Genomic DNA, 27,762 nt, shown 5'->3' on the forward strand with positions numbered 1-27,762 from the left:
TAGTCTGTTACGAAAATAACATGAAATAGTTTTATATCATTTCACGGTGTTTTACTGCATAAAGAAGCAGTTCATAATTGTCCATGCGTTGCTACAGAAACCCCATTTTTTGGACGAAGCCTGGAAAAGTTGAAGTGTTTTTCTTTTGTTTTATGGGGCCTTTTATACAGAACTGCTTTTCCCAGTTCAGCCATACTCATTTCAAAGCAATGGTTGAATCACAAAAGTGGAAGTGTTTAAGATGTTCAGCGTGTGAGGCAGTATTACAGCTTGTCTCTCAATGTCAATTGTGTAATAGTGCAAAAGCTTTATCTATTTTTTCTCTGCAGAATCATATTAGGAGAAGGGGCTTTTTTTCCTGTGTCGTCCAAAGATAAAATCTTGGAGATCAATATGCTATATTAACAGGCATCCTAGTTTCTGAAGACATTGTGATTCTTTTTACTATATCCTATCTTAAACAGTTTCTAAGATGTTTCTTTGGGATATTACAGTTCCAGAAAGTTTGGAAGCTACTCCTGGTATTAAATTCCATATCATTTTATACATATTATTCTCTGGACATACCCTCAAGCTGTGATGTTTAGTGTGAGCGAGCAACTCAGCTAGATGACTTCATTCCGTGTAGTGCAATTCCTTCTGAATTGCCCAAGAGTGGAGAGTTGCTGGCAACTCTATTGAAAGAATAATGATATTATTTTCCCCAAAATAGAGTTCTTCAGCTGTATCATTACTTTATATACAGTCTTTTTGCATTCTCATGTCAAAGAAGCTTTGAGTTTTGTGGAAAATAAAAAAGTGAAGGCACAAACACGACCTCTTAGGGGACTTTCTGAATAAAGCAGTTCTTTTGGAAGTGCTTGTTTGTAAAAAGAACTTCTGTTCTAGGGATGCACTAGTTTCAATGAAAATTCAGTCACCATCTATGAGCGTTTCAAACTGCTGCTCAAATGTAAAGGTCTCTATGTAATAGGTCTGTGTTTGTGTTGTTACCTGAGAGGCAGAAGACATCCCACAACCACTCAGTTTGATTTAGCTATGTCTTCTCTATTCCAGCCTTCTACGTTGCAGGCAAGTCTTTAATATTCCTCATGAATGGCCCTACCTACCTCCATATTTAATTACTGTGGGCAGATGACTTTCAACCTCTTCTCAGATGTTATTCCCTTTAAAATAATTACTCATTTTAGGAAATAGGCCCGTTGTATTTAAGAATAATAGTGGTTTGTCAAACATTTCAATCGCTTCTGGGTTATTAAGGTAGGAATGATTGCTGCCCAAGTACTCAATCCAGTATTTTTTAGGTATGCTACTTCCAAAACAGTGGAATAAAATTGATTTATTGATACCTGTAGATGATTGTTTAGAAAGGCATTCCAGCTATTTTCTGTTATTTTTGTTCTCTCAATTTTGAAACCAAAATATCAAGAAAATAAATGCAAAATTTAATTTTGGAGTTCTTAGGTAATACAGGGTTCCATACACCTACCAGTCTTTCTCTAATTCCATGAAAAGACAATTGATAATCACCCAAAAATGTTGTAAATTCAGTGAGTTGTAAATTCTGTATTAGGCGCTAATTTTTTTACTAAGATTTCTAGAATGCTGTCAAAATGGTACGAATTTGCAGAATATGTGATGCTGCTAGGATTTGCTTGGTGATGGTTCAGATCTGAGAGGCTCTCAAACCGTTGGTGTCTCCCAGCTCGTATTACTAAGTATACTTCAAGTTATAACATGGTGTGATAAACTGCCTTCTTACTGTGGGCTTCATGTATTTCTAATGCTCTAAAACATAGAGTTTTTTGAGAATTGGCATACAGAAATTAAAACTCTATTTTTAACATGCTAGTTTTCTGAAGGCCTTCATTTGCCTCACAACAAATGTATGTAGTTCTTCAGAAAACCAGTTCCAGTTCCTGAGTGGTACTTACTTTAAAATTATCTTCAATCTGATCTTGAAAAACTACGTGACAGAATACTTTTAAAGATATTTGCAAAAATGAGCAAATATTTACCAATGTCTTGGCACAGAAATACACTTGCCAAAGCCTAATTACATGTTATCTTTCCCTTCTCATCAGTTTTTCTAATCCTTTTCTGCATGTTCCGTTGCATGTGTGTATTATTGTAAATGCTAGGGATTTCTGGTTTTTTCTTTGGCTGCTTTTCATTTTTTAGCAAGGCGAATATAAATCTCTATTTTGAAGTGTTTTAAGTAATTGCAGTAAAATATCCATGATCCTTCAAAACCCTGCTTGTACTTTTCAGTAATTTTATTGCCATGCATGGGGTGAGAATTTTATGTTTAGCCACAACCAAAGTTATATGTGGCTAAATAAGATTTATGAGCTTTCTCTATTATCATCATTTAAACTTTAATTGAGCACCATTTTACTCTGCCTTTCTGGAGAATGACAAGTAACAGGTTGTAGTTTTGACTGTTTTGCCCACTACAGGTGACCAACTGAGTGCCATACTGAATTCCATTCAGTCACGGCCAAATCTCCCAGCTCCTTCCATCTTTGATCAAGCTGCAAAACCTCCCTCTTCCCTAGTCCACAGTCCATTTGTGTTCGGACAGCCCCTTTCCTTCCAGCAGCCTCAGCCACAGCTTCAGAGTAAGTTTGTCAGCCTTACCTGCCTCATCAGTCCATTTCTGCAGCTTTGACATTGCTGTTCTCAGTTGCTTACCAGCTACTAATCATCCCTCAGTGCACCTTCCTGGTTTTGTTTTGTTTTGTTTTGTTAAGTTTTTCATGATTCAGAAGCATGTGAGGTAATGCTCCTAAAGAAGTATACTTGTTCAACTTTAATTTCTATATTGACAATATTTTGCTTTTGTATGTGTTCTGCAGTGTAGATAAGTCATAAAAGTGCATTTCCAATATTGTATGCAACTCTGGGTTTATAATTAAGGTAAATATTTTATATGGTACAAAATGTTGATAATTCTTTTAACATCAAAAATGGACTGCAGTAAATTCATAGGTGTTAAATTTTCTTACCTCCTAAATTTCTATTTTTGTCATCATTCCTAAATTTAGGAATGTAGCTGGACAGTGGGAACAACTTGGCACTACTTGTAAGAAAGGCTTTGGTAGTCTTCTGTTGGGTGCTCATACGATTGGCATGGGCATGAAAGTTTGCACCTAGAGGTGAATAGCAGTTAACCTGATTACTGCCGGGAGGACAGGAAACTGTTTAGGTTTTGATTAATGAAAAATAAAAGCTCAGCATTCATGATGGATAGCAGATATGGTAGTAAATTCTTCCTTATATGCAGAACCAGGTGTAGCATGGGTCACAGGAATACTAGTCTTCTCCTGTCCCCCAGAAAATGTCCTTCAGAAGTGCCTCATTTCTTTCTTGTGGGACCCTGTTAGACCCTACCCATGTCTGTGTAGTCCTGGATCTATCCAGCTCAACTTATTGAAGTGACAGTGAAGTGCTTCATGTAAGAACTAGATAAAAATCTCTTAATTCACTTTTATAAAGACTATCAGAAATAGTCTGAGATCTAACAGTGATCTTCTGTGCTTATGCTGGACTTAGACCAAGATCCTGAAAGCAGAATATTCCAAAACCTACTCAGGTGAAACAGCTGATTGCCAGTGGCATCAGCACACCATCGTTGAGAATTTGTTGATCGTATATTCTTTCTCATCACTTTGAGTTTTCTTCTCTTGTTCAGAGTAGTAAAGGCAGAGTTTCTTACTCAACTTTGCATCAAAAATAACCCTAATTGTCTTATTTCAAATTTCAGATGATTTGTCCTTTAGCATTTAGACCTGTATTGTATGAAAAGAAAAGCTGTCAACATTTTTTATTAGTTGCCCAACAAGATCTTGCTGAATGGATTCACCTATCCAACAGATGTAGATAAACTGTATTCAGTAAGCTACATCCATGGTTTGTGTTTTAGTAAGGATCCCTGATTCAAAAAGAAGCCTTTTTTTGTCAGATAGGGGTAGCACTTGTAGTCTACCAAATAATATAATAATAATGAAACTGGAAAAATTTTTGAAGTTTGTGTCTGATTTGGGACCTTAGCTTAGTACAAGATCTCAAATGATATGGTTATTTGCCCTTCCAGGAGGGCAAAAATCATCAACCAGAACTGGCATACTGTTGCACTAACTGTGATTTGATACAAGGACTTTCTTCCAAACAGTTTATTATGTAATTTAAGATTTGATGCAGATAATACAAATTATGCATAAAGGAGAGAAATGTTAACATTTTTGTTTTCACTATCCAAACTTAAGAATTATATGGGGGGAAATTTCCTGTTTGAACTTCCTTAGTCTTTTGCAAATTTGTTAATCCTCCATTTACAAGTTCATCCAAATGCAGAATATTGTCAGGGAGGCCTGTAAGACTAGATTCATATACTTGTTGATTTAATAGTCAAGGAAATTATGAGGGATATAAGGCACTCTAGATTAAACATTTTATTTTAAGCAGTTATTCTATTATTACTGCATTTCTTGAAACTTTACATATTAGAAAGTAATGGATTCATTTGCAATATAAGATTAATTAGAATAGCAAGGCATATATGCAATAAAAATATTTAGACAGAAAAATTCTATTTGGGTCAAATTCCACTGTGTGGTTTTTAATCTGTGTTCAACACTGATGCAGCTATAATAGAACTGTAACAGAAACTCTTAATTGTGTAATTTTCATTCATGATTTCCAAAGCACTTTATAGCCTCCTGTTATCAAACATGTAATTAAAAGTTAAATCCATTAAACAACATATCCCAAGTCACTTGGATTTTTGCCCTAAATATGCTTAGGTTTAGTTTCAAATTATGTTCTCTGTCCTTAAGTGCTTCCTGCAGTTAAGTTAGATCTAAAAATTAAAATTAATTTTTATAGTCAATAACTGCTATGTTAAAGGGACTAATGATAGTCTAATAGTTGAAAGAAGTTGTGCCAGCCTAGACTTCCATGGTGCAGAGGTTATATACTAAATACTGGTCTTGATTGAAAGTCTGTCTAAATAGTTTAGTCTACCACTTCCATTTTTCTGTTCTTCCTCAGATATCTGTCCTCCTGGGGAGAAATTTTATTTGGAAGCATGATCTGAGGAAAGTTAGGATCATGCTGAATGTCCTTTAGAATTATTTTCTTAATTTAGATTTTTGTAATAGGAAGAAAAACATTGGTCTGGTTATAAAACATACTCTGTGCCAGTGACAGATTGTAGTTTTTCTTTAGAAGAGTTTGTAGCTAGCTGGTTTTTTCTGAGGAATGGTTTCTGTGCTTGCAGTTTGGCTTGGTTTTGAAATTCATTTAAGGAAGAGGGAAAGAGCTTGTCACAACCTTTTATATTCTGATACAGTGTCTGGTTATTTTTTTGCGTAAATACTACAGTTTTGGACAGCTGCTGCTTCCTGACTCATCTCAGTCCAGGCAGAAGCTGCAGCACTGAGCTGCTGTTCAGTACGTTCCTAGTGTCCGTCAGGCTGCTTCCTTGCCAATCCATGCCGTGGAGCTGCAATCCAGCATATGGTCCCACCATATATGATTAGCCCCTACCATTCATGTCAGAAGTTCCTTGGTACATCCCTTCAGTATTGTGCTACCACTTTCTTTTTGGTTTTGTTCCTTTCCTTTCTAGGTGCTAGTTACAGAGCATTTAGAAGCACTGGCTTTGCCTGCAGTGTTTCTATCTTCATTTCCTAAACTGTAGAGGGGGCACAAAAGACCAGCCGACATATGGAGCACATAACCCTTCTCGGTAGTGTTCTCAGTAAAAGGGAGTGAGACAATAATCTCAACCAAGCACACTGATCTCTTCTGTATTATGCTGAAATGACTCAATTGTCATGCGAAGCAGCCAGATAGTATTGGTTTAACTGTTTTTTCAGATGCTGCATATTGCTGAAGCATCATTCCTGAAAATTTGAGCTAGTAAGTTGAACAGTTTCATACCCTAGGCTTTACAGATTTGATAATCGGAGATAAGTATCAAGCATACATTTGTCCAGGTCCATGGGCAACTGGTATGGTAAAGTTTGGAGGAAGAGCACAAATTGTGTCAAGCTTTATTTTAGAAATACATTTAGCTTATCACATCTTCAAAAATTGTAGTACAAATTATAAAATTATAGATTCATTTGTATCTAGCCTTCTATCACAGGAATGCTTCTTTCAATTAATAAACTTAAGTGACTCAAGTATTGGTGCTCCAGACCCTACCTTTGGGTAAAGAACATTGCTAATATTTTTCTAATGATACTGCATTTCAGCTTTTGCTTTCATTCACTCACTCATTCGCCTACCATAACAGTATCTAATACTTTTCGCCCTTTTTAATACTTAATATTCAAATGTTTGTTGACTTCAGTATATTCTTTTACTCATGAAAAAAAAAGAGTCCTTGTCCAGCTGTCACTATGGCATTTGGCATTTTCAGGATGTGAAAAAAGATACAGTGCTGATTGCAGTGCTTGAGGAAATTCAGCTAACAGCCATATTGTAGCTTCCATGTCAGTAACAGCGAGTGAAAGAGAAATGCATTCTTTCTGAAGAGGCATCTATTGCTTAGGCAAAAGGGCAAAAGCAGGTCAGTGCTTTCCTTCATCATCATGCAGAAAAGCAGTGACATTATCTCCACTCTCCAGAGACATTTTACCAGTTTGTTTTAGAGTTTGTTTAAAAAAGACTAACGTGGACCAGTTGGTGCTATGTCGTGCCTCCTGGATTGGTTCACCAGCGTTTCCTCAGAGGCGGTAGGCACGGCTGTTAGAATACTGCATCCTGCCATAGTACTTGAACTGCCTCTTATGTCTCCTTATTGTGTGGCTTTTCAAGCTGGAGCGCTATCTCCATGTTGAAGGAAGGAGTGCGACTAAAGAAACACTGTCACATTCAAATGTGATGTCAGATAGACCTTGCCTACCTTGTATTTCAAGTCTTTGTAGTCTTTGAGGGTGATTCAAAAAGAAGGAATCCTGACCAAAAACCGGTCCCTAGTGCTGACCGGTTATCCTGGATAGACGTACATTGTTTGCCAAGGCAGCAAGGAGATCACGTGGGAAACTTATTCTCTTTGACCCACAGTCCCCTTGAAATGATTGAGTAGTAGTACATTGTTCAACATAAAACAGATTACAACATTATAAAATGTAAGTATTCTCATAGAATGAAGTGTGAATGTGCATTCGTGAAAGTGGATTTAGTAAAGAGTTTAATTATTCATAGAGTGGAATCAAATTGACATTTTTAGGATTGCCTCTATTGCTACTTTGTGCTCCTAATGTGTTTTTCTGCATTTTACCTTTAAAAATTGGTGAAGTGACATCCTGTTACTCAGAAGTTATATAGGTAGTATTGGATCTCTCTGTGTCATTTGTAGGCATCAAAGTAGGTACTGCTGTTCAAATATATGGTAACACTGGATTAAGAAAATAGAGATTATTTTCTTGTTTTAAAGAATGAAATTCTTATGTCAAACGTGTGAACACCTTCTCATTCTAGAGTCTATAGAACTATAGCTCATTGCATAAGATAGGGGGTTTGCTATATTTATGTGTACAAGTTAGTAAATGTAGTACCAGACAAAAAGATGTCTTAAGCAGTGCAGGAAATGAAATCACTTGTGTTCAATACACTTTTCTTATTCCATTTGTACAAAAGGGTGTCTCTAAAATAGAGTATCTTCTAACATCCAAATTCTCTTAAAAATTACTAATGCAGTAGGAATTTGACTGACTTCTTTCTAAAGAAGGAATATGTTTTGGGAAGCTGCTTTAATAGTTGCTAAAGAAATATCTTCCCAGAAAGCTACCAAGTGCTGCAGTGTTAATGGAAGAGGAGACTTGGATTTCATTGTGTGATGACTGTAAAGAGAGGAATAGGAATTAGAATTAAAAACATTAAAGGAAAGTAAAATGATACACTAAAAGTCACTGTTATTATCTCACTCCAAGTTTCATTTGGAGCTGTATCTCTAACAGATTTGGTGTCAATAGACTCTCTACTGAAATTATCTTGGATTACATCAAAATTTAACTTTGTTTTTTTTCTTTAGGCAAAATTATTTTTAAGGGCTGATACAGATTTGTTTTCATCTATACTGTTTGATAGAAACTCTTCTACTGCTTGTTACGTCTCTTGATAGTATTGAGAAACTATGGTTCACATTTCATACGTGAAGTTTTTCAAAACATTACGTTATTGAGGTGCATTCAGATTAGAAAACAGATAGTTTTGATAGGTTTAATATCTTTTTTCTTCATTCCTTCCAGTGATTAGTGAGACTTTCCAGCACAAAGATTTAGTTGATCTCTAATTTTCTCAAAAGAATGTGAGAATTGGTCATCTAGAAGGCCATATTGCAGTTTCAAATAACTCATCTCTGAATTCACAGTTTAAAAGTTAACATTTCAAACCAGAGTTCAGTTCAAAACTAGATACTGCTGGTTTTTATAATAAACCACAAATCTCTAGTAGCTAGTTTACACATATTACATTTTTAGATCCTAGAAACTAATACTGAAATCACAGAAGATCTTCTTTTAAAATTTAGATCAGGGAAAACATTTTGAAGTAACTGTGTCTCATTTAAAACTAATGTAGAAGTCTAAACAATGAATTCAGAATACTTAACAAAGGAGATGCATATAATTTGAAATGCTTGTTTTTATCTTTACTGCATTTTCCATTGAATCTGTGCTGCTTCTGTACAACTGTTTTCCACTGTAGAAACTCCATCCTGCTGCCTTGCTTCTCGTGAGCGTATTTACAAAACTAGTGATGTAGCTGGGCCTGCCTCTGCTATTTCATCTCTCTCTCACAAACTGAAGGGTGGGTATGCCTCCCAACACAGCAAGGTTATTCAGATTTTTACATTCAAAATGGTTTTTTTTTTTTCCCCCCTTCCATTCATTTTCATTTCATTCACTTAATAAAATAATGTTTTGGAAGTAAACGTTCAAGCTTGGTATTTGTTGGGAGCTTGTTTGATATAATCAATTCAGTGTTGCCTTCCTGAGCTGCAGCACCTCCGTGATACATGATCTAGCTATCTTTCTGCTTTGTAAACAGAAAGGTGACTGTTAATCTAATCTAATAACACCTGTTTTCAAACAATAGGCAAATGAAGTATGGAAGAAGAAAGGGGAAAAATACATGGGGGGGGGGTGTTGTTTGTATACGGATAAAACAGTTTGCTACGTGATTATGCAGTTTTTCATTTGGGGGATTTTTTTGTGCTGATAGCCTAGAATGCTAATTAGGATTATTTACCTCTGTGCAAATTCTAAACTTCGTTTTTAAAAAAATGTAAGATTTTTTTTATTGCTGGAAGCTAGTGTTAAGCTATGCCTTTCATAAGCAGTTTTGTTCTAGAATGTTCTCCTGCTTGATATTCACTAGTCATGCATATACTTTGAATTTGATACATTGCTGAATGGTTTGCAGTGTTTTATGTCCTCTAAGAAGATTATTGTCGTCTTTTCACTATATTTTCCTTTATGAGGAATTCTGTGAAAGGTTCTATCTAGAGTATTTTCTCATCTGGCAGACCTTAAATTCATCTTTTTATTTGTTTGTTTCTGGGAAAAGTGTGTATAAAGTAATTATAATTTTCTGAATTCATATATTCACAAAGTAGGCATCTTAAAATAGCTCATCAGTAGAATTGGTGAATAACTGAGCTGGCATGAGCAAAATGCTTGGACTGATATTTAAGAAACTTTTTAGTTTTTTCTTTTAGCAAGAACAATCTTTTTATGAACCATGATGTACAATGCTGTTTCTTCCCTTCCTCTCCCGCCCTGACCCCCCAAAATAATTATAGAACTCATAAGAAAAAAAGATAAAGACCGATTACAATCTCAAAATTGATTATGATTATGTTTGAGATGTTCTCATTATGTTCTACTGTTTATATTTGGCATATTGTTCCTGAATATAGACAAAATATTTCTCCTCTGCCTGGAAGGTATGAACTTCTACCATGTCCTATGTCCTGGGAAGCCAAGAAAGTACCCTAACCTTCAAGCTTGTTAAATATTCCGATATCCTTCACTTTTTCCTGTTGCTGTTTGTTTTATTATAACCTACTTAAATATGGAGGTAACAATATAATATGAATTGTTTTGTAACCTGAGGAGACATCTGGATTGCTAGACTTTGCTCCAAAAAATACATTTGTTTTTGTCAGTGGTAACAGTAGGAAAAACTGAGATCACTCCATGCTTCTGTATATTTTTTAGCATAGGGGTAAGGCTTCATGACTGAGAACTGGAAGAAGTTGGTTCAGATCCCATAATGCAGAAGGAAGTAAACACAGATTTCCCACCTTCTAAGTAAATACTGAAGGCGCTAGATAAAAGATTACTCTTCCTATTAGAAATCCAGGTCCAAATTTGCAAATATTCTCTGATTAATTGAAACTTTATTTTTTTAACAAATAGTTGTTTACCCAAAAATGTGCCCAGATCAGTGGGAATAACCTTTTAGTGTCTAGAAATGTAAAATAATCCAAAGTACAGTGACCTAATTCTACAAGCTTTACTAGAGAAGCTTCTTCATGTTTAACGAATGAAAATGCATTCAAATCAGAAGGACTTAACTATACGCTTAAGACTTTGCAGTGTAATGCTTTGTGGAGAGACAGTTATATTTAGTTCACAACTGCTGCGTTGCTTGCCAGTAATTTCAACATTGCTGATCTTAATTTTCAAAATACAAATTCTACAAGAGAGACTGAGTGTGTTCACAGAATTATTAGAAGTGGATTGCTTTAATGAGCTACTTGTTTGTGTATACTTGTTTTGTATGTGTTTATATTAAGCTACCCATGGTTTTTATAGTTCTGTAGATTTATGTATGTACAAAGTCAGTGTGCAGAAGAACAATAAATTAGTGCATCAAAATAAGAGAATATCACCGACCAGAGTTGATGGTTTAGCTTAATGGTTGAAAAAGATGGTGGGGTTTTTTTAGTAGGTTGTGTTCTGGTAGCAGAACATTGATAATTTGTGGCCTTAAAAAGGTGCATACCTGACATTATCAATGTGAATCATTTCAAGCGTGTTTGTAAGCCTTTTTACGCAATGTGCCTTATAGCTGTATTTACTTCCTACATTTCCTGACTTTTGAGCATTAAAGAAAACAAATCTGGTAATATATTTGATCTTTCTGCAAGTCTTTTATTGCAGTCAGGCTGACACATATAGAGATAATAAATAATCCCTGGTTTCTGTTGCAGCTGTGATAAACTTAGTTAACTCCTGGCATTATACCTAAGGATGTAAATTGTGCTTCCTTTACTAGTGTTTTGTGGAAATAGTGAACTGTGCCTTTTGATACCTCCATAGTAGTGTTTTCTCTGTGAATATTTCCTAACACTTGTTTGTATGTATCTTTGTTAGAAGAAATGTATTGAAAATATTCTTGGGGAAAAAAATTCCCTTTATGTTTCCTTTCATTTTGATGTGAACAGAAGCATGTGTTTGATTTTTTTCTTGTGTTCAGGTCTTTAATCCTTGTTTTGTATTATTAAAGGTATCACTGTCAATATATAATAATTTAATTATAAAATATACTGAACAGGTGACCGAATGAATTTCACAGGAGCTGCTAGACCAATTTCTCCAGCAGGAAAATCAGACATGTCATCAAAACACAGAGCTGACAGCAGGTCACCCAAGCTTGATGTGCGAATGAATAGAGCTGCTGCTGATCAGAAGAAACCTAGGAATACAGAAGGCTTATCTGCCAGTGAGTCTCTTATGCTGAAATCAGATGCTGCAAAATTGCGGTCAGACTCTCACAGCAGGTCTTTGTCTCCAAATCATAACACTTTGCAAACACTAAAAACTGATGGAAGAACAACTACTGTTCTGAGAGCTGAATCTCCAGGGCCAGGAACCCGGTCATCTTCTCCAAAGACAAAGACACTTACAGCCGTTAGATCTGGTGCTAGTTCTCCACGATCCTCATCACCCCATGACAAAACTCTACCTCAGAAAGCTTCATCCCCTGTAAAAACAAAGCTTGATCCTCCTCGAGAACGCTCCAAATCAGATTCTTACACATTAGATCCAGACACGCTTCGCAAAAAGAAAGTACCACTAACAGAACCCTTAAGGGGGCGGTCCACTTCACCCAAACCAAAAATTATTGCAAAAGATGGAAAACCTGTTACAGAAACTGAAAATAGAGCTCCTTCCCCTCATGTTGTACAGGAAAATCTTCACAGTGAGGTAGTTGAAGTATGTACTTCAAGTACTTTAAAGACTAACAGCATTACAGATAGCACCTGTGAAGACAACACAGAATTCAGAAGTCTGGATGATGGTTCTAATAAAGTTCATTTCAGCATAGGAAAAGCACCACTGAAAGATGAGCAAGACATGAGAGCATCTCCAAAAGTGAGCCGTAAATGTGCTGGTAGGCACACAAGACCCAAAAAGGAAAAATCCAGTTTTCTTTTCAAAGGAGATGGCTCCAAGCCTGTAGAGCCTGCCAAGCAAGCAATGTCACCTTCCGTTGCAGAATGTGCTAGAGCTGTATTTGCTGCATTTCTTTGGCATGAAGGAATAGTTCATGATGCTATGGCTTGTTCATCTTTTTTGAAGTTTAATCCAGAGCTGTCCAAAGAGCATGCGCCAATACGAAGCAGTCTTACTCAACAACCTGCAGAGGAAAAAGAAACCAAGTTGAAAAATAGACATTCATTGGAAATATCATCTGCTCTTAACATGTTCAACATCTCACCTCATGGACCAGATATATCTAAAATGGGTAGCATCAATAAAAACAAAGTCCTCTCTATGTTAAAAGAACCACCTCTGCATGAAAAGTGTGAGGATGGAAAAACTGAAACTACCTCCTTTGAAACATCCAGTCATCACACAATGAAATCCAAGTCTCCTCTTCCATTAACACTGCAGCACTTGGTAGCTTTCTGGGAAGATATTTCTTTAGCAACTATTAAAGCAGCTTCCCAAAACATGATTTTTCCAAGTCCTGGTTCTTGTGCAGTGTTAAAGAAGAAGGAAAGTGACAAAGATAACAAGAAAACCAAAAAAGAGAAAAAGAAAAAAGAAAAGGTTGAGACTAGGCCAAGGGGAAATCTTTTTGGTGAGATGGCCCAGCTTGCAGTGGGAGGACCTGAAAAAGACACCATCTGTGAGTTATGTGGAGAATCCCATCCATATCCAGTGACTTACCACATGAGACAAGCTCATCCAGGTAAGATTATGTATTTTTTAGTTACTGTGTCCATCTGTAAAGTATATTGCACACACACAGTTTGGTATTAGTTACTGTTATGAAAATGTGTCAGGCTGTCTTGTCTAACATTTTAACAGAGTTCACTAGATAAGCTAAATTAAAACTTACACACACTTACTTACAAATTATTTACATGTTTGTGTACATACTTTTAAGTAGTTATGTATTTAAGCTTTCAAAGATGCTGAAGAAAGTTGATTGAAACAAGGCCAAAGTAATGAGCTGACTTTACATTAGCTCTTCAAGAAGCATGCCATTTGTTACACTTCAGGACTTGAAACTGTGATGAGAAAATTGGAAATAAAATAAAAAATATGGGACTGGTTAATTAGAGTTTCTATGTTGCCAAATGTTTTCTATTACTATTCTAGTATGAATAGTAGAAAACTTTTCTTTATCTGCTGTGTCAGCACTGGATATCAGTCACTTAATTTTTTTGTTTTAAAATGTATCTTAAAAAAAAAAGAAATTCAGTTCAAGTCTGTAGACAGTTTGTATTGTAAAATACAACCAGAGTCTGCTAATTTTGTCTCTTTATGTGGGTCCCCGAATTTTTTTCAGGAGTTTGTTTAATTTTAGGAAAATGAGATAAATCAGTGCTAGCTTGGTATTATCTTAGCTAGTCAACTGAGTTCAAAAGGTACATAAGTTGTGTTTTCTTTAGAAAAGGGATCACTAATAGAAGGGATCAGCTACAATATAGCTAGTAATAAGTAGCCTTGTTAAAGACAAAATGCTTTCTGTGTTTTCTAGCTTGTAAACATAACTAACTTTTGCCAGCTAGTGAAGTTCAGGGTGATGTACGTGCTCATTTTAGCACTGTATGCAAAGTTAAATCAAAATTAAGGAGCCTTATTATTCAGCAATTATCAAGCCCTGAATCTTTCTGAGAAACAGTAATCAGCAAAGGAATGCACTTCATTACCTTTTAAGCTTTGTTAGACAGAGGGGTAGGGTTTTTATGTTTGTTAGATAATGTTGGCTAACTTATAATACTGACCTTACCATCACTTTGCCGTCTGAATAGGGAGCTGTTGATTTTTTGAACAAGTTCATAATAAAAACTTGAAAACTGCAGTGCGTTTGGTTTCTTTGGATACTGGTAGGACACATGGCTATGCACCTTGATTTTAATCAGTTCAGAGATATAGAAAAGGAGAAAAATAGGCCAGTAAAAGAAGCATCTTCCTTCTCCCTCTCCATCCCTCTTTTACAGTAATAAATAATAATATAATAATCCTTCTTTTGAAGTAACATTTTTTTTTTTTTCATCTTTTTCCCGGGTGTAGGTTGTGGCCGTTATGCAGGTGGCCAAGGTTATAATAGCATCGGGCACTTTTGTGGAGGATGGGCTGGTAATTGTGGCGATGGTGGTATTGGAGGAAGCACTTGGTATTTGGTTTGCGATCGATGCAGAGAAAAATATCTCCGTGAAAAGCAAGCAGCAGCAAGAGAGAAGGTATTTTCATCTGTTTCTTATATGTTTAGCTCTCTGTCTGCTTAACAGTACTGTGTTCACAACTTGAAAATAATGTAAGGCCAGTTTAAAAAATTTGGAATTTCAGAATTTTGCAAGGTTTTGGAATATCCATTTGTCATTGATAGGTTTAAAATAATAAGATAGAAACTTTACTGATTACTTCTGACCAGATTTCTTCCTTTCAGATGGTAGTGTTTTCAAATTTGTAAAGTAATTTTATTTTCTATCCCAATACAACTGCAGCATTGAATGTAGTACCTTATGTCACGACCCAGACTGGACAGACCAGGGAGTCGTGTTTAATTCGAAATTCCCTTGGGCTAAATTAAGGTGAAACAACACCAAATGATCAGTTAAAGATTTTATTCATGACAGAAGCAAACTGAACTGGGGAGGCGTGGTAGTGGGTGGCAGGATTTCTCGCAACAGGAGTTGGCATAAGACTACTTGCGTAAACCGTGTAACCATATACATCGATACATCCCTCCCCTTGAGTCACGAGGTTCAGAGCAGACCCCCTTGCTTTCCAGACTCCTCCTCAGAGAAGGGTCTAGGGGCAGCTGGATCCACTCTTAGTCTCAGGCTTGGTCAGCGGTTTATATCTTGAAATGGATGAGGTGTAGGGATTGTGGAAAAGGAAGAGGCAAGAGAGAAGACAGAGAGAGAGAAAGGAAGAGAGAAAGATTTCACCGGTCCTGGGTCCAGCACTGGTTCAGTCAGCTGAGGGGTCCCGTCAGCCGAGGGGTCCAGTCCCAGTGGGCTTGCACTCCTGGGGCTTCAGTGTGTGTCCTTTTGTCATCCTTGCCCCTCCTTCGGGTGGGCACCCAAACTCATCAGGTTAATGAGCAGTTGGTGAGCCTTTGGGCTTGGGGGTTGTTTGTGGAGTAACTTCTCCTTCCCTGCAGACAGGGCCATTGTTTGATCTTTGTATCAGAAGAGCTTATCAGAACAGGGAGCTGCGCACCCTCCAGCACGCCCTCCCCCTCCTGTTGCTGAGGTCTGAGCTGAAGGGCTTTTCACCTGGGTTCCTTGCTGTGCAGGGTTTGTCTTTAAGCAGAACTTGCCCCACCACAATGTTTGAGACATTAACTCTTTCAGTCTCTCACACCTTATTTTTTAAAAGTATGTGTCACTTTATTTAACTTTGAATTTGGTTTTATTTGTTTACTGAAATAGGAGTATTATTTTAACTTTATATGTTTATAGTTTCTTTAATATTCTTAGTCATCCAGATCATTGGATACAGGTGCCAAACACTGGGCAAACTAGAGCAATTTTTAATGGGAATAGGACAAAAGTTGTTCTTCATATATTGGTCTTCCATGACCAATTTCAAATTCTTGTTTAAAGTACACAGATATATTGAGGTTTTAAGATAAGCAGAACAGTGCTAATTTAACTTGATTTTTGAAACTAAATTTGTTGAAACTTTTTTTCATACAAAATTCATCCTGAGGCAAACATCAAAACTTTTAGCTGTTTATTAAAAGTTTGCAAAGTTATGAAAATAATAGAAGTCCCATTTTGTAGTAGAAAATATTTTATAACAGGAAGAATCCAGCAACTTTAATATGTGACATTGCCAGCTTTTCCTGTGATGAAGTATAATTTAAATACACCTTTTAAAAATTCCTCTAGATTAAACAATCTAGGAGAAAACCAATGCAAGTTAAGACTCCTCGTGCCTTGCCAACTATGGAAGCTCATCAAGTGATTAAAGCCAATGCACTGTATTTACTGTCGCTGAGTAGTGCTGCTGAGCCCAGTATCCTCTGCTATCACCCTGCAAAAGCATTCCAATCTCAACTTCCCAGTGTCAAAGAAGGAATTTCTGAAGACTTTCCCATTAAAATGCCATGTCTCTATCTACAGACTTTAGCAAGGTAATGAAAGGAAGCTTATGAATATTGATTTTAATACTCATTTATTTATAGTGTTGGATAAAAATGTGTGTGTATAAAGTAAACTAAAACTTACATAGAAAAACACATATTTTCCTAATTCTTTATGATCTTTGTTCTTCTTTCTCTTCTGTTTCCATGATCTTGTTCAATTTCTTAGATTGTATTTGCTCCAAGGGTCAAATATACCCTGAATAGCTTTCGGATGCTAAGTATTTTTTAACAACAGTTTAGTTTCTGTCCACATAATTTAGAATTTTCTGAAGAGTTTAACTTGGTGTGTTAGTAGCAGACATATGTGCTACTTTTCTCTCTTTACAGTTAAAAACAGTAAGAAGGAAACCAGAAGACTTGTGCTTACTTGGTATTTCTAAGTAGATTTCACTGTAGTGTCTTATGTTTATGATGGATAGACATTTGGGCCTAAAATACATGATGGAAATACCTAACGAAAATACTAAAAGATAGCAAAGGGTGATCCCCACTCCTTCTTGTTTGAAAATGCTGTTATATTTTCCACTAATACTTGTAAGTCACAACCAGCTTAAATGCATTAGGTGAAGAGTAAATGAATAGCGTTGGCTGGCTAAATGTATTAGCAAAGGACTTTTGTTTATGCCTGTGTTTCAGGAACTTGTATTCCTCAATACTAATTTAAAAATCTAATTTGATGTAGGCATCATCATGAAAATTTTGTTGGGTACCAGGATGACAACCTCTTCCAGGATGAGATGAGGTACCTGCGCTCAACTTCAGTACCTGCGCCATACATCTCGGTTACTCCTGATGCAAGCCCCAATGTCTTTGAAGAGCCAGAGAGTAACATGAAATCTATGCCCCCAAGGTACTTCCTTGTAATTCTAGCTACTACATAAAAATGCTAAAGCATTAGCATAACACCAATTAAAAACCAACAAAAAAACCAGCCAACAAAAAAAAACCCAAAACATTGCTGTAGTTAAGTAGCTAAAGTATCACATCAGCTCAGACCAATCTCTGAAGTGGCAGCAAAAAAGCCAAAATCATATGAAGCTGTAGTTAGAAAAATATCTTCAGTGAATCATAGCATAGCAGGTATATTTTCAACCAGTAGCCATGCAAGTTTGCAAATTGGGTTTGAAACTTCTAACTGTAATGCAGACCAATTGCTTCTCTCTAGAAAGGTCTTCGGTTTACAACCTAAATATGAAAAAAAGTTTGTTCAGAAATTGATAAGGACTCTTAGCATACCTCCGGGAAATTTATCCGTATAAATCCTTACTCCAGGACTGCTTATTTCCCTGTAGAGACAAATACAATTTTTCCAGGATCTCCAGAAGTACAGAATAAAGAGCAGTGGTCCAAGGACCATGGCTGTTGCAAACTCCTTGAAAATATAGCAATATTTTTCCCCCTATATTTCTATTCTTTAACACAACTGACTGTAGTGCAGATTAATGGCCTTTTTGAAAGGAAGTGGTTGTTAAAACTCCTTTCAAGATTTCATTCTGAAGGGAAGTTTGAACAGGAAGGAATTTCATTAGCTTACATTTTTCAAAGCAAATGTTGCTGCTTCTTATCTCATTAAGTTTACTGTGATCTAATTCAAGCAATTACAGAATTTTTTGTTTTGCCGAGGAAAAAAAGGCTCTTACTGTTACTTAATAATAGTCCAGAATCAACTTAGATGCTCGGGGTTTTCAGGTGTGAAACAGTGATTCCTCATTTTATCATGAGGATGTACTAAAGAGAAAACTTGCTTTTAATCTGTTTTTATTTCAATCTGTTACATTTTATACTGACTGCAAAAACAGTTTATTGGAATACTACAATCTACAATGTAGTCTTTTCAGAAATAGAACTTTTCTAACAAAACTCCTTAAGAGTGCATCGTATTGGTATATTCCTTTATTAAAACTGTGGACACCATGATCTCCTGAGGTCTTTAGGGACAGCATAAGCTGGGAGTTCTTCTGCAGACTGTAAGAAGTCCACTGAAGGTAAGGAGTAAAACATGTCAGAGGCATAGCCGTAGCAATTGAAAATCGGCTTTAAGGCTAATGATGTCAGAAACTTTTACTTCACATAAAGTTCTAAATTTCAGTTGGCTTGCATATTAAAAATTCACTCCATAGATGTTTTCACATGCATTCTCAGGGCAAATTTGGTCTGAAACTTCAATTCAGGCATGATCTGAATGTTTGTATTCTCTCTAAAAAATCCCTAAATTCTTGGAACTTACCATGTACTTCATTATATTTCTTTATAAAGCACTTGCATGCTTTTTCACCATGTGTAGTTCTAATACGTGTTCCTTCTTTTCCAGCATTTAAATGGTTATTAGGTACATAAGACAAACTTTCATGCAGTAGTAGCATTGTCATTATGAAGTGCATGTGTCTTTATTTAATATTTATGTATAATTCAAGTATACTCTATATGTTCATTAATGGGTCTATAACTTCACTGATTTCTTTGTAGTTTGGAAACCAGTCCAATAACAGACACAGATCTTGCGAAGCGTACAGTCTTTCAAAGATCATATTCAGTTGTTGCATCAGAATATGACAAACAGCACTCAATTTTGCCAGCACGTGTAAAGGCAATCCCTAGGAGAAGAGTCAACAGTGGAGATGCGGGTAAGAGCACAGACATCAGAAGTAGTGAAAAAAATATTCAAGGATAAGGCATTGGATTTGCAGTTTTCTTGGAAACTGTAGACAAATGTAATTTTTTATAAATACATGTAATGCCTTTTATTTCTGTTTAATAATAAACTTTAGCTGTTTGTTAATCCACACAGGATTAGCCTAAGAACAGCTCAGGAATTACTGCAGTTCTGAAATTTGTGCTGCATCTTTTGTGCTTGATGTAAAAATTAAAGTGGTATTTTCTCTCTCAGTTGAAGCATCATTTTTCCACATTGTTTTTTTAATGCATTTTTCTCATAGAAAAAATGAACAAAAATATCAATTCTAAAATTACTCAATTGCTTTTTATTTTTACTGTGGCTATAAAATTAAAATGCACAAAGAATCTAATGTATGCATATTTTTATGCTTTTGAATAGAAGTGGGGTCCTCTCTCCTGAGACATCCATCTCCTGAACTTTCTCGGTTAATCTCCGCCCACAGCTCTCTTTCCAAAGGAGAGAGAAATTTCCAGTGGCCAGTATTGGCATTTGTAATCCAGCACCATGATCTGGAAGGACTTGAAATTGCAATGAAACAAGCCTTACGGAAATCTGCTTGCCGAGTCTTTGCCATGGAGGTATTAATGTACTAGTAGATCTTGTATGATTAAAATAAGACATTTGTAAATTCTGCCTTCAGAAATTTTTTAAAGAATTTTTATATAGAATAAAAAAACAAAAAAAATTATTTTGTGATGTGCAGTAAACCTATTCTAAAAGTTCATTTATGTGTATTATTAACTCTAAAAGTTATGAATACAGAAGTATTGCCTGTAAACCTTCTTAATAGTATATCTGTTGTGTAGAAAATCTCTGATAAAAGAATATTATTAAGGCTGCAAAAAGTCAATTACACAAATACTGTTTTCTCCGCATTTGCTCACCATCTTCCTGGTCTTGCTTGCCATTCCTTTTTCAAATCTTGGAATGAGTATTATTTTTTTAGAATTGTTTTGATGCTGGTAATATTTAGATACTTCACAACTTCTTCTGAGATGGGTGAACGCTACCCCTGTTATGTAGATAGTGAATGAGCAGCCAAAAGATCCATTGAGGATCAATTGCTTCAATAAAAGCTGCAAGGGGCATCCTCACTGAGGCCTTTTTTTTTTTTTTTTTTTTTTTTAATTTCAGCTAAGCTTTAGTAAAGTTTTTTCTGATCTTGTATACAGCATGGATGTTTTTCAAGTATTTGTAATGTGTGAAAATATAGGTGGATTTTCTCAGATAAAGTAAAAAACACACCTCTACTGTTAAGCACCACCCATCAAATTTCCAAACATCAACATGCAGAAGTATTTCAGCTTTTAGAAGAATATAAGAATGTTGCAATTTTAAAAAACCTTTTTTACCTCACTGTGTTGATTTTTTTGGAAGTGGCTGAATTGTTTTGATTAATTCAGCCAATGGCAGAGACCAAACAAGGAAACCAAATCTCAGCCTACAGAGTTCTAAATTAAAAAGGATCTTTACTTGTTAACCAATTTGAATAGTAAGGAGTGCTGCCACCTCACCTTGTAATAATCTCTGAAATTATGTAAGAACTTTGCTTTTTCATCCTTAAAGCTTTTTTCAAAGAACTTATTTTTCTGTATGGTGTTTATGAATTACTTTGCTATGTCTTTGGTAATATAGTTGTCATTTAATAAACTGTTTTAGCTACAGAGCAATGTGTCTTCAAGACCTCTGCATTATTATTATTTGCTTGTCCAAAAGCATCAGTGCATCTCCTTACATAAATGGTTTAAGAAATGGTGTTATTCCAGGTTTGCTTAACCTCGTGTGTATTTTGTTTTAGGCTTTCAACTGGCTTCTTTGTAACGTCATTCAAACAACTTCTCTTCATGATATTTTATGGCATTTTGTGGCTTCCCTGACTCCTGCACCTGTAGAGCCTGAAGAAGAGGAGGATGAAGAAAATAAATCAAATAAAGAAAATGCAGAACAAGTAAGTGAGGTTCAGCATTCCTTTCATAAATACAGTATCTCTGTTGATTTTGTAGTCTATTTAGAAATATTTTTATTATGTGTGTAAAAACAAAACACCACCCCCAAACAAATCTTAAACCTCCCTCTATGAAACAGAACCTTAATTATGGAATGAAAAATTCTTAGTCTGAAATTGTAGTTGAACTCTTGATAGTCACAGATAAAATAATTTTTCGCCTAAAATCGTCAAATTTTGTGTGCTAATGAATTACAGTCTTTTAATGCACTATTTTTGCAAGTATTCATGGGAAAGAAGAAAAAAAAAAAGCACAAGGACATTTCTAATCCACTAACAAAAAAAATTGCTGTTTGTTTTTTTTATTCTTCCCTTGCCCCCCCAAAAAGAAGAGAGAAAATATTTTTCAGAGAAGCTTTGTTGTTTGGTCTGCTGTGTCTTTCAGTGCTTTAAGAAAAGTCTATAGTTAATTCTGAAAATATGTAGTTAATTTAAGTAATTATATATACACTAGATATAGTTAATTTAGTGATTTAAGAAAAATCTGTAGTTCTGAAAATGTAGCATGTAAAATGGTATACTCTAACCTTCTTCCAAAAGGTATCTGTTGTGGTTTAACCCCAACCAGCAACTAAGCACCATGCAGCTGCTCACTCGCTCCCCCACCACCCAGTGGTGCAACATGCAGATTTATAATTCTACTTAGTTATTTTCAAGTGTGCCAAATTCTTGTATGTATACATTAAAGCTGATTTGCAGTAGCTGTGTATTATATTCTGAATATTGTTTCTGTGCTTGGCTCCAACAATTTTCTATCTTGTAATAATTTCAACTGCTACATCAAAACCGCTGCTAGAGTGAGTGAAATGTGTTCCCACTGGTCCTTATGCTGGTCAGCCTCCAAAATAAGAACCTTTACTATATAAAAGAATAAATGAATATTGTCTTAGCTGTAGTTTGGATAATTACTGACCGAAAGATAAAGGACATTAGAAAGGAATTTTAAAATTTGCCACTTCTGCTCTGGTGGGAATGCTGCTTCTCTTTTGATATAATGAAGGTGGGACTTAAAAAATTGCCTTTGGTCACTTGGCTGGGATGAATAATTTTATGGCATACAAGAAACTGGCAACAGTTTTCAGCTAATTGTTAGATATCATTCAGGTGACATATTCAAATCACAACATCTTCCTTCAGTAGTCTGATTATATGATAAAAATACCTATGTAAAAATACGTATACAATGTAATAAATCCAAGGTAGTTTGGTGCTTTCCCACAACTGGGATTCATTTCCTTATGTGAAGTATTTTTACATATTCTTTTAATATACTGAGAGAGGATGAGAAATCCCAGTGATGAATTCTGTAAAAATGGGGGATGAGGGTCTAGAACCATAAATGGTTTAATGTGGAAGATATAGGTTCAAGGGCAATGTCCTGGCTAAAGTGAAACAAAATGCAAAAATTACTAAGCTGCAGAGGAGACGGGGGAGCAGGATGCTCTCTGTGTAGATAGGATCCTTGGAGGTAGGGGAATACCTAGGCTTTGAATTTTTTCTGGATTGGTTATATTTAGTGTAGAGTTCAATCTCACGCTTCCTGCTTCATATGCCGAGTACACTTTACCATATTACACCCTCCAGGAAAACACAGAGAAATGTCTGGTTTGATGATTCTTGTCTAGGTAAGTATGTGCCTAAAATTAATTTCAAATAATACCATAGAATTTCTAGGCATTCAAGCAGTCGAGATCCATGGGAAATCTACTTGCAAGAATGTACAGAGACAGTTTAATAGGTTTAAAATAGTAAGTCTGAATCTGGCTTTGGATGTCAGTACGTTGGGGGCATGCAGCTGGGTTCCATGGTTCAAGCAGAATCAGATTTTCTTTTAAGAAAGAATCAAAGAAAACAGTTTGTATCCTTCATAGATGAGTCCTGTCTTCTGAAACAGGGTATCAGAACCTCCTTTTCTTTCTCTACTACTCTTCCCCATAACACACCTTGATGGCCCCCACCCTCTGGTCTTCTGCCACTGCCTTTGTACCCACTGCCTAGTGGAACTTGGCTCCCAATGCACAGCCTTTCTGATACTGACACACCTTAACTAAATCATTATTTTCACAGCTCTAATGAAAAAGCAGTGGATAACCTTAGCTTAATTAGCAAGTTTGTTATGGTTGGGTTTTGCTGCTCAAAAAAAGTTGTTATTAACAGCTGGAATATGTTATTTTTTCTAATTTGTTTTTTGTTTTCAATTTATTGCAGTGTAATTTTTCCACATCTTTAAATCATGAGAAATATGTGGTAGTATACAGTATACTTTCTGAATTCCTTGTTTGGTGTTCATGTATAGCTTGTTATTGTAAAAATTTTCTGAGAAGAGCTGCTTTGAAGTTCACATTCATTATAGGATTGTTGCAGTTAGTCTTAAACCAAATATCATAAATGTTTTTATTTCTAATTATTTAACCTTTTTTCTCTGAAAGTCTGTTAAAAACATACAAATTGCTTTACATCTTAGGAAAAAGACACAAGAGTATGTGAACATCCTCTGTCAGATATTGTGATTGCTGGTGAAGCAGCTCACCCATTACCCCACACTTTTCATCGCCTTCTTCAGACAATCTCTGATCTTATGATGTCTCTTCCGAGTGGTAGTGCATTACAGCAAATGGCCTTAAGGTGAGCATAAATTAAGAAAATTCTTAAAAGGCTGTAAACATTGTAACATTATAGGTGAAAAGATTTTGCAGTGTAGATAGGAAGCTTGAAATAACTTTATATGCTTGTGTGAAAAGGAGCATGTCTATCCTTATGCATAGGAAAGATCTATGTAAAAGATGTATATGTGTTTATACATATAAATAATAGTCTAAAAGACTTTATAGAGAAAAATGTATTTGCTCTTAAATTCTGTACTGTTTCCACTGTGAAAAAAACCCGATATTACTGAATAATATGGTAGTATCTGTGTGTATGTGCATGGTAGCATAATACCTTTTGCTCAGAAATCTGTCGTCTGAATAGTATCCTTAAACTCTTTGAAATTTTTCCTGTGTATCTTGTCTCAAAGATAAGGATTTATTAATAATGATTCTATTCACTGTTAAAATTCTAAGAAAAGTTTACTCCTGCCTTCCTTAAAATGATGCATAGAAACACTTAAGATGCTGCAAAAATTTGAAGTTAAAAGTTTATAGAAAGTATTTTAAGAAGCAAAAATGTAATTAATAGTTTCACTGGTAAGTTATGTCTTTTCAACAATATTCAAAATTTCAAAGTGCCCTAAATGTGTTTTCAGGTGCTGGAGTCTCAAATTCAAACAATCTGATCACCAGTTCCTGCACCAGAGCAATGTTTTTCATCATATCAACAATATTCTGTCTAAATCTGATGATGGAGATAGTGAAGAGAGTTTTAGTATCAGTGTTCAGTCTGGTTTTGAAGTCATGAATCAGGCAAGTATTACACCATTCAGAAGCAGAGATCAATTGTGAACACCCTGTACTTCCTCTGATCATTCTGTTTGAATTAAAAAATTCTTTATTGCAATGTCATATTTCCTTGAATGTATCTCAGTTTGGGATCTTGTTGCTGATATTCAGGTTCTTATATGTAGCTTTAGAGGTTCAAATATTGACCCTTAACCTGTATATCACTCACACCTAAATTTTGAAGCAGTGCTTGTAAGTGCTTGTTTGCAAGTAAAGTGTTTGGGGATCTCTCATAGTTCATTTAGTTAATTAATTTGGTTCATTGAGTTAGTTCATTTTTTAAATGCTGTGTACTTCCAGTTCTTAGTTGCTTATATCTTTTTTTTTCCCTTTTGTTATTCTCAGGAGCACAAATTAGTACTCCTGATAAATATCTTTAAAGTGTTTTTATCCATTTATTAATACATTTAGCCATTTACTAATATATTCAGCTGTTAGCTATTCTTATTTCCTTTGGTTTAAAGGGCTGAATAACTTGAACCAATAAATGACAAATTTCTTCTTTAATTCAGAGAGCATGTTCCTCAGAACAGAAATGTCTGTATGGTTTTAAAAATTGCAAATAATGCCTGTATTTCGGCTTACTTTCAGATATTTTAAGTATTTACATTTGTTTTCACAGGAACTGTGTATAGTGGTTTGTCTGAAAGACCTAACCAGCATTGTTGACATTAAAACATCAAGCCGACCTGCCATGATTGGTAGTTTAACAGATGGGTCTACAGAAACGTTCTGGGAGTCAGGAGATGAAGATAAAAACAAAACTAAAAACATCACAATTAACTGTGTAAAAGGAATCAATGCACGTTATGTGTGTGTTCATGTAGACAATTCCAGAGATCTTGGGGTAAGAGGAAAATTAAATGTGTCTCATTGAAGGTGCATAGTCAAAGTTGTTTATATTTATCAGTAAAGAATGACCATTTTCTTTGTCCAGTTCAGTTTGTAATTCTGATTCAGAAGCTCACATTTCAAAGTAAGGTTTCGAATTCCTGTGGTTTTGAAAGCAGTACTTGATATGATCAGACCAATCTAACTAAATTTGCAGTTTGCATGAACTTAAGATGGGGTAACTTAATTCTCAGTGCCATGTTCAATTTCCGATGCATTTTCAAGCATTTAATTATTTCATAAGTTACTTTTCCTGCTCACGATTTCTGTAAAAGCATTCAAATAAGGAGTTTTCATAAAATCTGAACTATTTTCTAGAGTTAGTGCATTTGTGTTTATTGATCTGTACAGTAATGTTACAGATATATTTTTATTTCAACTACAACTTTTAATACAAGGAGCAAATTATATAATTTTTTTCAGAGCTGTGCTTTGGAATTCTTTGTCCTTGGTTTTGATCACTTTTTAATTTTTTTTTTGTAATGAAATGACTTGTCTCTCTTTTATGTATATACTCTCTTAATATGGAAGAAATAGTCAGAATGGTCCTTGGTTGAAGTGTTTTGTTCTTATTTTGCTCATCTGTTGCAGAACAAAGTGACTTCAATGACCTTTCTAACTGGCAAGGCAGTAGAAGATCTCTGCAGAATAAAGCAGGTAAACATTTTAACAGTTGACATTGAAAAATTGCCATCATTTTTTGGCTGCATATAGCAGAGATTTTCTAAGCAAATAGCTTCCATTTCATATGGTAGATAAATTATTTTACAAATATCAGGCATTATAATATTCTTGGAAAATACTGTATTATTAATGACAGAATTCAATCATATATACTGAATATTGATCAAGCTTTTACTCTTATACTGAAACAGAACAGGGTAATATAAAATGTTCCTTAGATTATCTTTTTTTTTAATTACAGCAGCTGAAAGGATAAGTGATCATGTAGAAAGTTTCCAAAAAAGACTGTTTAGAGTGCATTATATAAGATCCAACAAGCTGTTTGATTTCTTTTAGGGTACTTATATCTGAATATACCTGAAGTAATTGCATTAAGTAGTGTTACACATTGTTAGATATTCTGATGCTTGGCTTCTTAGTGCTGCAGTGTCATTGTCTTTTATCTGCTTCATGGAATCATTTTTCATTAGAGAAATGCAGCTTAAGAGTTAGCAGAAGTAGAACACCGTGAGAAAGGAGAAAATAAATCATTTACCTTCAACATGAGTTTTTTTCATTACATGGTCTAACACACATTTATAGCACATATTTTACCCTGCCATTTTAGTTCTCAACTTCAGGTAGCTGAAGACTTATGTCCAGAGACTCAAGTTCAGAATGGTATTCAGTCTTTATACTTCTGTTGCTAAGCCAAATGGTAGATGTATGTTTTTTACACAGAGAACAATGTTTTGTATTTGACACTGGTGTGACCCATCAAAGATATTTAAGGTTTCAAGCAGGCAGTTAACCATTTTGGGCTCAAAACTCTATTATTTGGATTATTGACAGTCAGTGGTAAAATTATTCAGGAAGAAGCATTACTTTATTACAGAGAGATGGTTTGCTTTTCTCTACCTCTTATCCTCAGAGAGCATTTAAGGCAAAGATACAGCTCCAAAAGATGTTACAAATCAGGAGAAACAAAACTTTGGTACAGTGGGCTCATACTAAACAGTGAAGTGTGTGTATATACGTAGATAGATACAAAGCTTGTGCGTGTATTTCTCTGTGGGTATATATAAAGTAGATAGAAAATACAGATGGACATGCACACCTCTCTTGGGGAATTCTTTTTTTGTGAGAAGACTGACTTGGTATGCCTGGCTATCCAGCTAAATAAAAGAAGGCAACGGCAGAGCTCAGGCGCTGGACTCATTCGTACAGCTGGTGAGCTTGCTGCCTGCCCTTGTTTCTGTCTGCTCAAACACAATGCCCAGGCATTTTTCCAGCGATGGTTCACTCCCAGAAGACAGACGGGACTTGGTTCAGCTTTTCTCCCTCTTTGCTGAACAGTTCTCTGACACTTCAACAGGTTTTTTTTTTATCTTAAGACACACCCACGTGCTATATGCTAACTGATGCATACCCTGTCTTGTGGTATTCTAAAA

The 27,762-nt window shown here is 35.4% G+C and overlaps 1 protein-coding gene across 17 annotated transcripts in view; it reads left to right on the plus strand.

Moving 5' to 3' along the window:
* MYCBP2 (MYC binding protein 2) overlaps positions 1-27,762 on the plus strand; it is a 201,252-nt gene that overhangs the window by 148,802 nt on the left and 24,688 nt on the right. For 10 of the 17 annotated variants that reach the window (XM_069802496.1, XM_069802497.1, XM_069802499.1 and 7 more), the window contains 13 exons: positions 2,436-2,621; positions 8,722-8,823; positions 11,578-13,221; positions 14,553-14,722; positions 16,382-16,626; positions 17,321-17,488; positions 19,105-19,262; positions 19,694-19,893; positions 21,114-21,263; positions 23,785-23,945; positions 24,565-24,721; positions 25,380-25,604; positions 26,240-26,305. In XM_069802496.1, the coding sequence (XP_069658597.1) occupies positions 2,436-2,621; positions 8,722-8,823; positions 11,578-13,221; positions 14,553-14,722; positions 16,382-16,626; positions 17,321-17,488; positions 19,105-19,262; positions 19,694-19,893; positions 21,114-21,263; positions 23,785-23,945; positions 24,565-24,721; positions 25,380-25,604; positions 26,240-26,305 (3,632 nt within the window). The remainder of the gene's footprint in view (positions 1-2,435; positions 2,622-8,721; positions 8,824-11,577; positions 13,222-14,552; positions 14,723-16,381; positions 16,627-17,320; positions 17,489-19,104; positions 19,263-19,693; positions 19,894-21,113; positions 21,264-23,784; positions 23,946-24,564; positions 24,722-25,379; positions 25,605-26,239; positions 26,306-27,762) is intronic. The other 7 variants (XM_069802506.1, XM_069802509.1, XM_069802511.1 and 4 more) reach the window with 4 other exon arrangements.

Source organism: Haliaeetus albicilla, chromosome 15 (genome assembly GCF_947461875.1).
Source record: "Haliaeetus albicilla chromosome 15, bHalAlb1.1, whole genome shotgun sequence".
NCBI classification, from domain to species: domain Eukaryota; kingdom Metazoa; phylum Chordata; class Aves; order Accipitriformes; family Accipitridae; genus Haliaeetus; species Haliaeetus albicilla.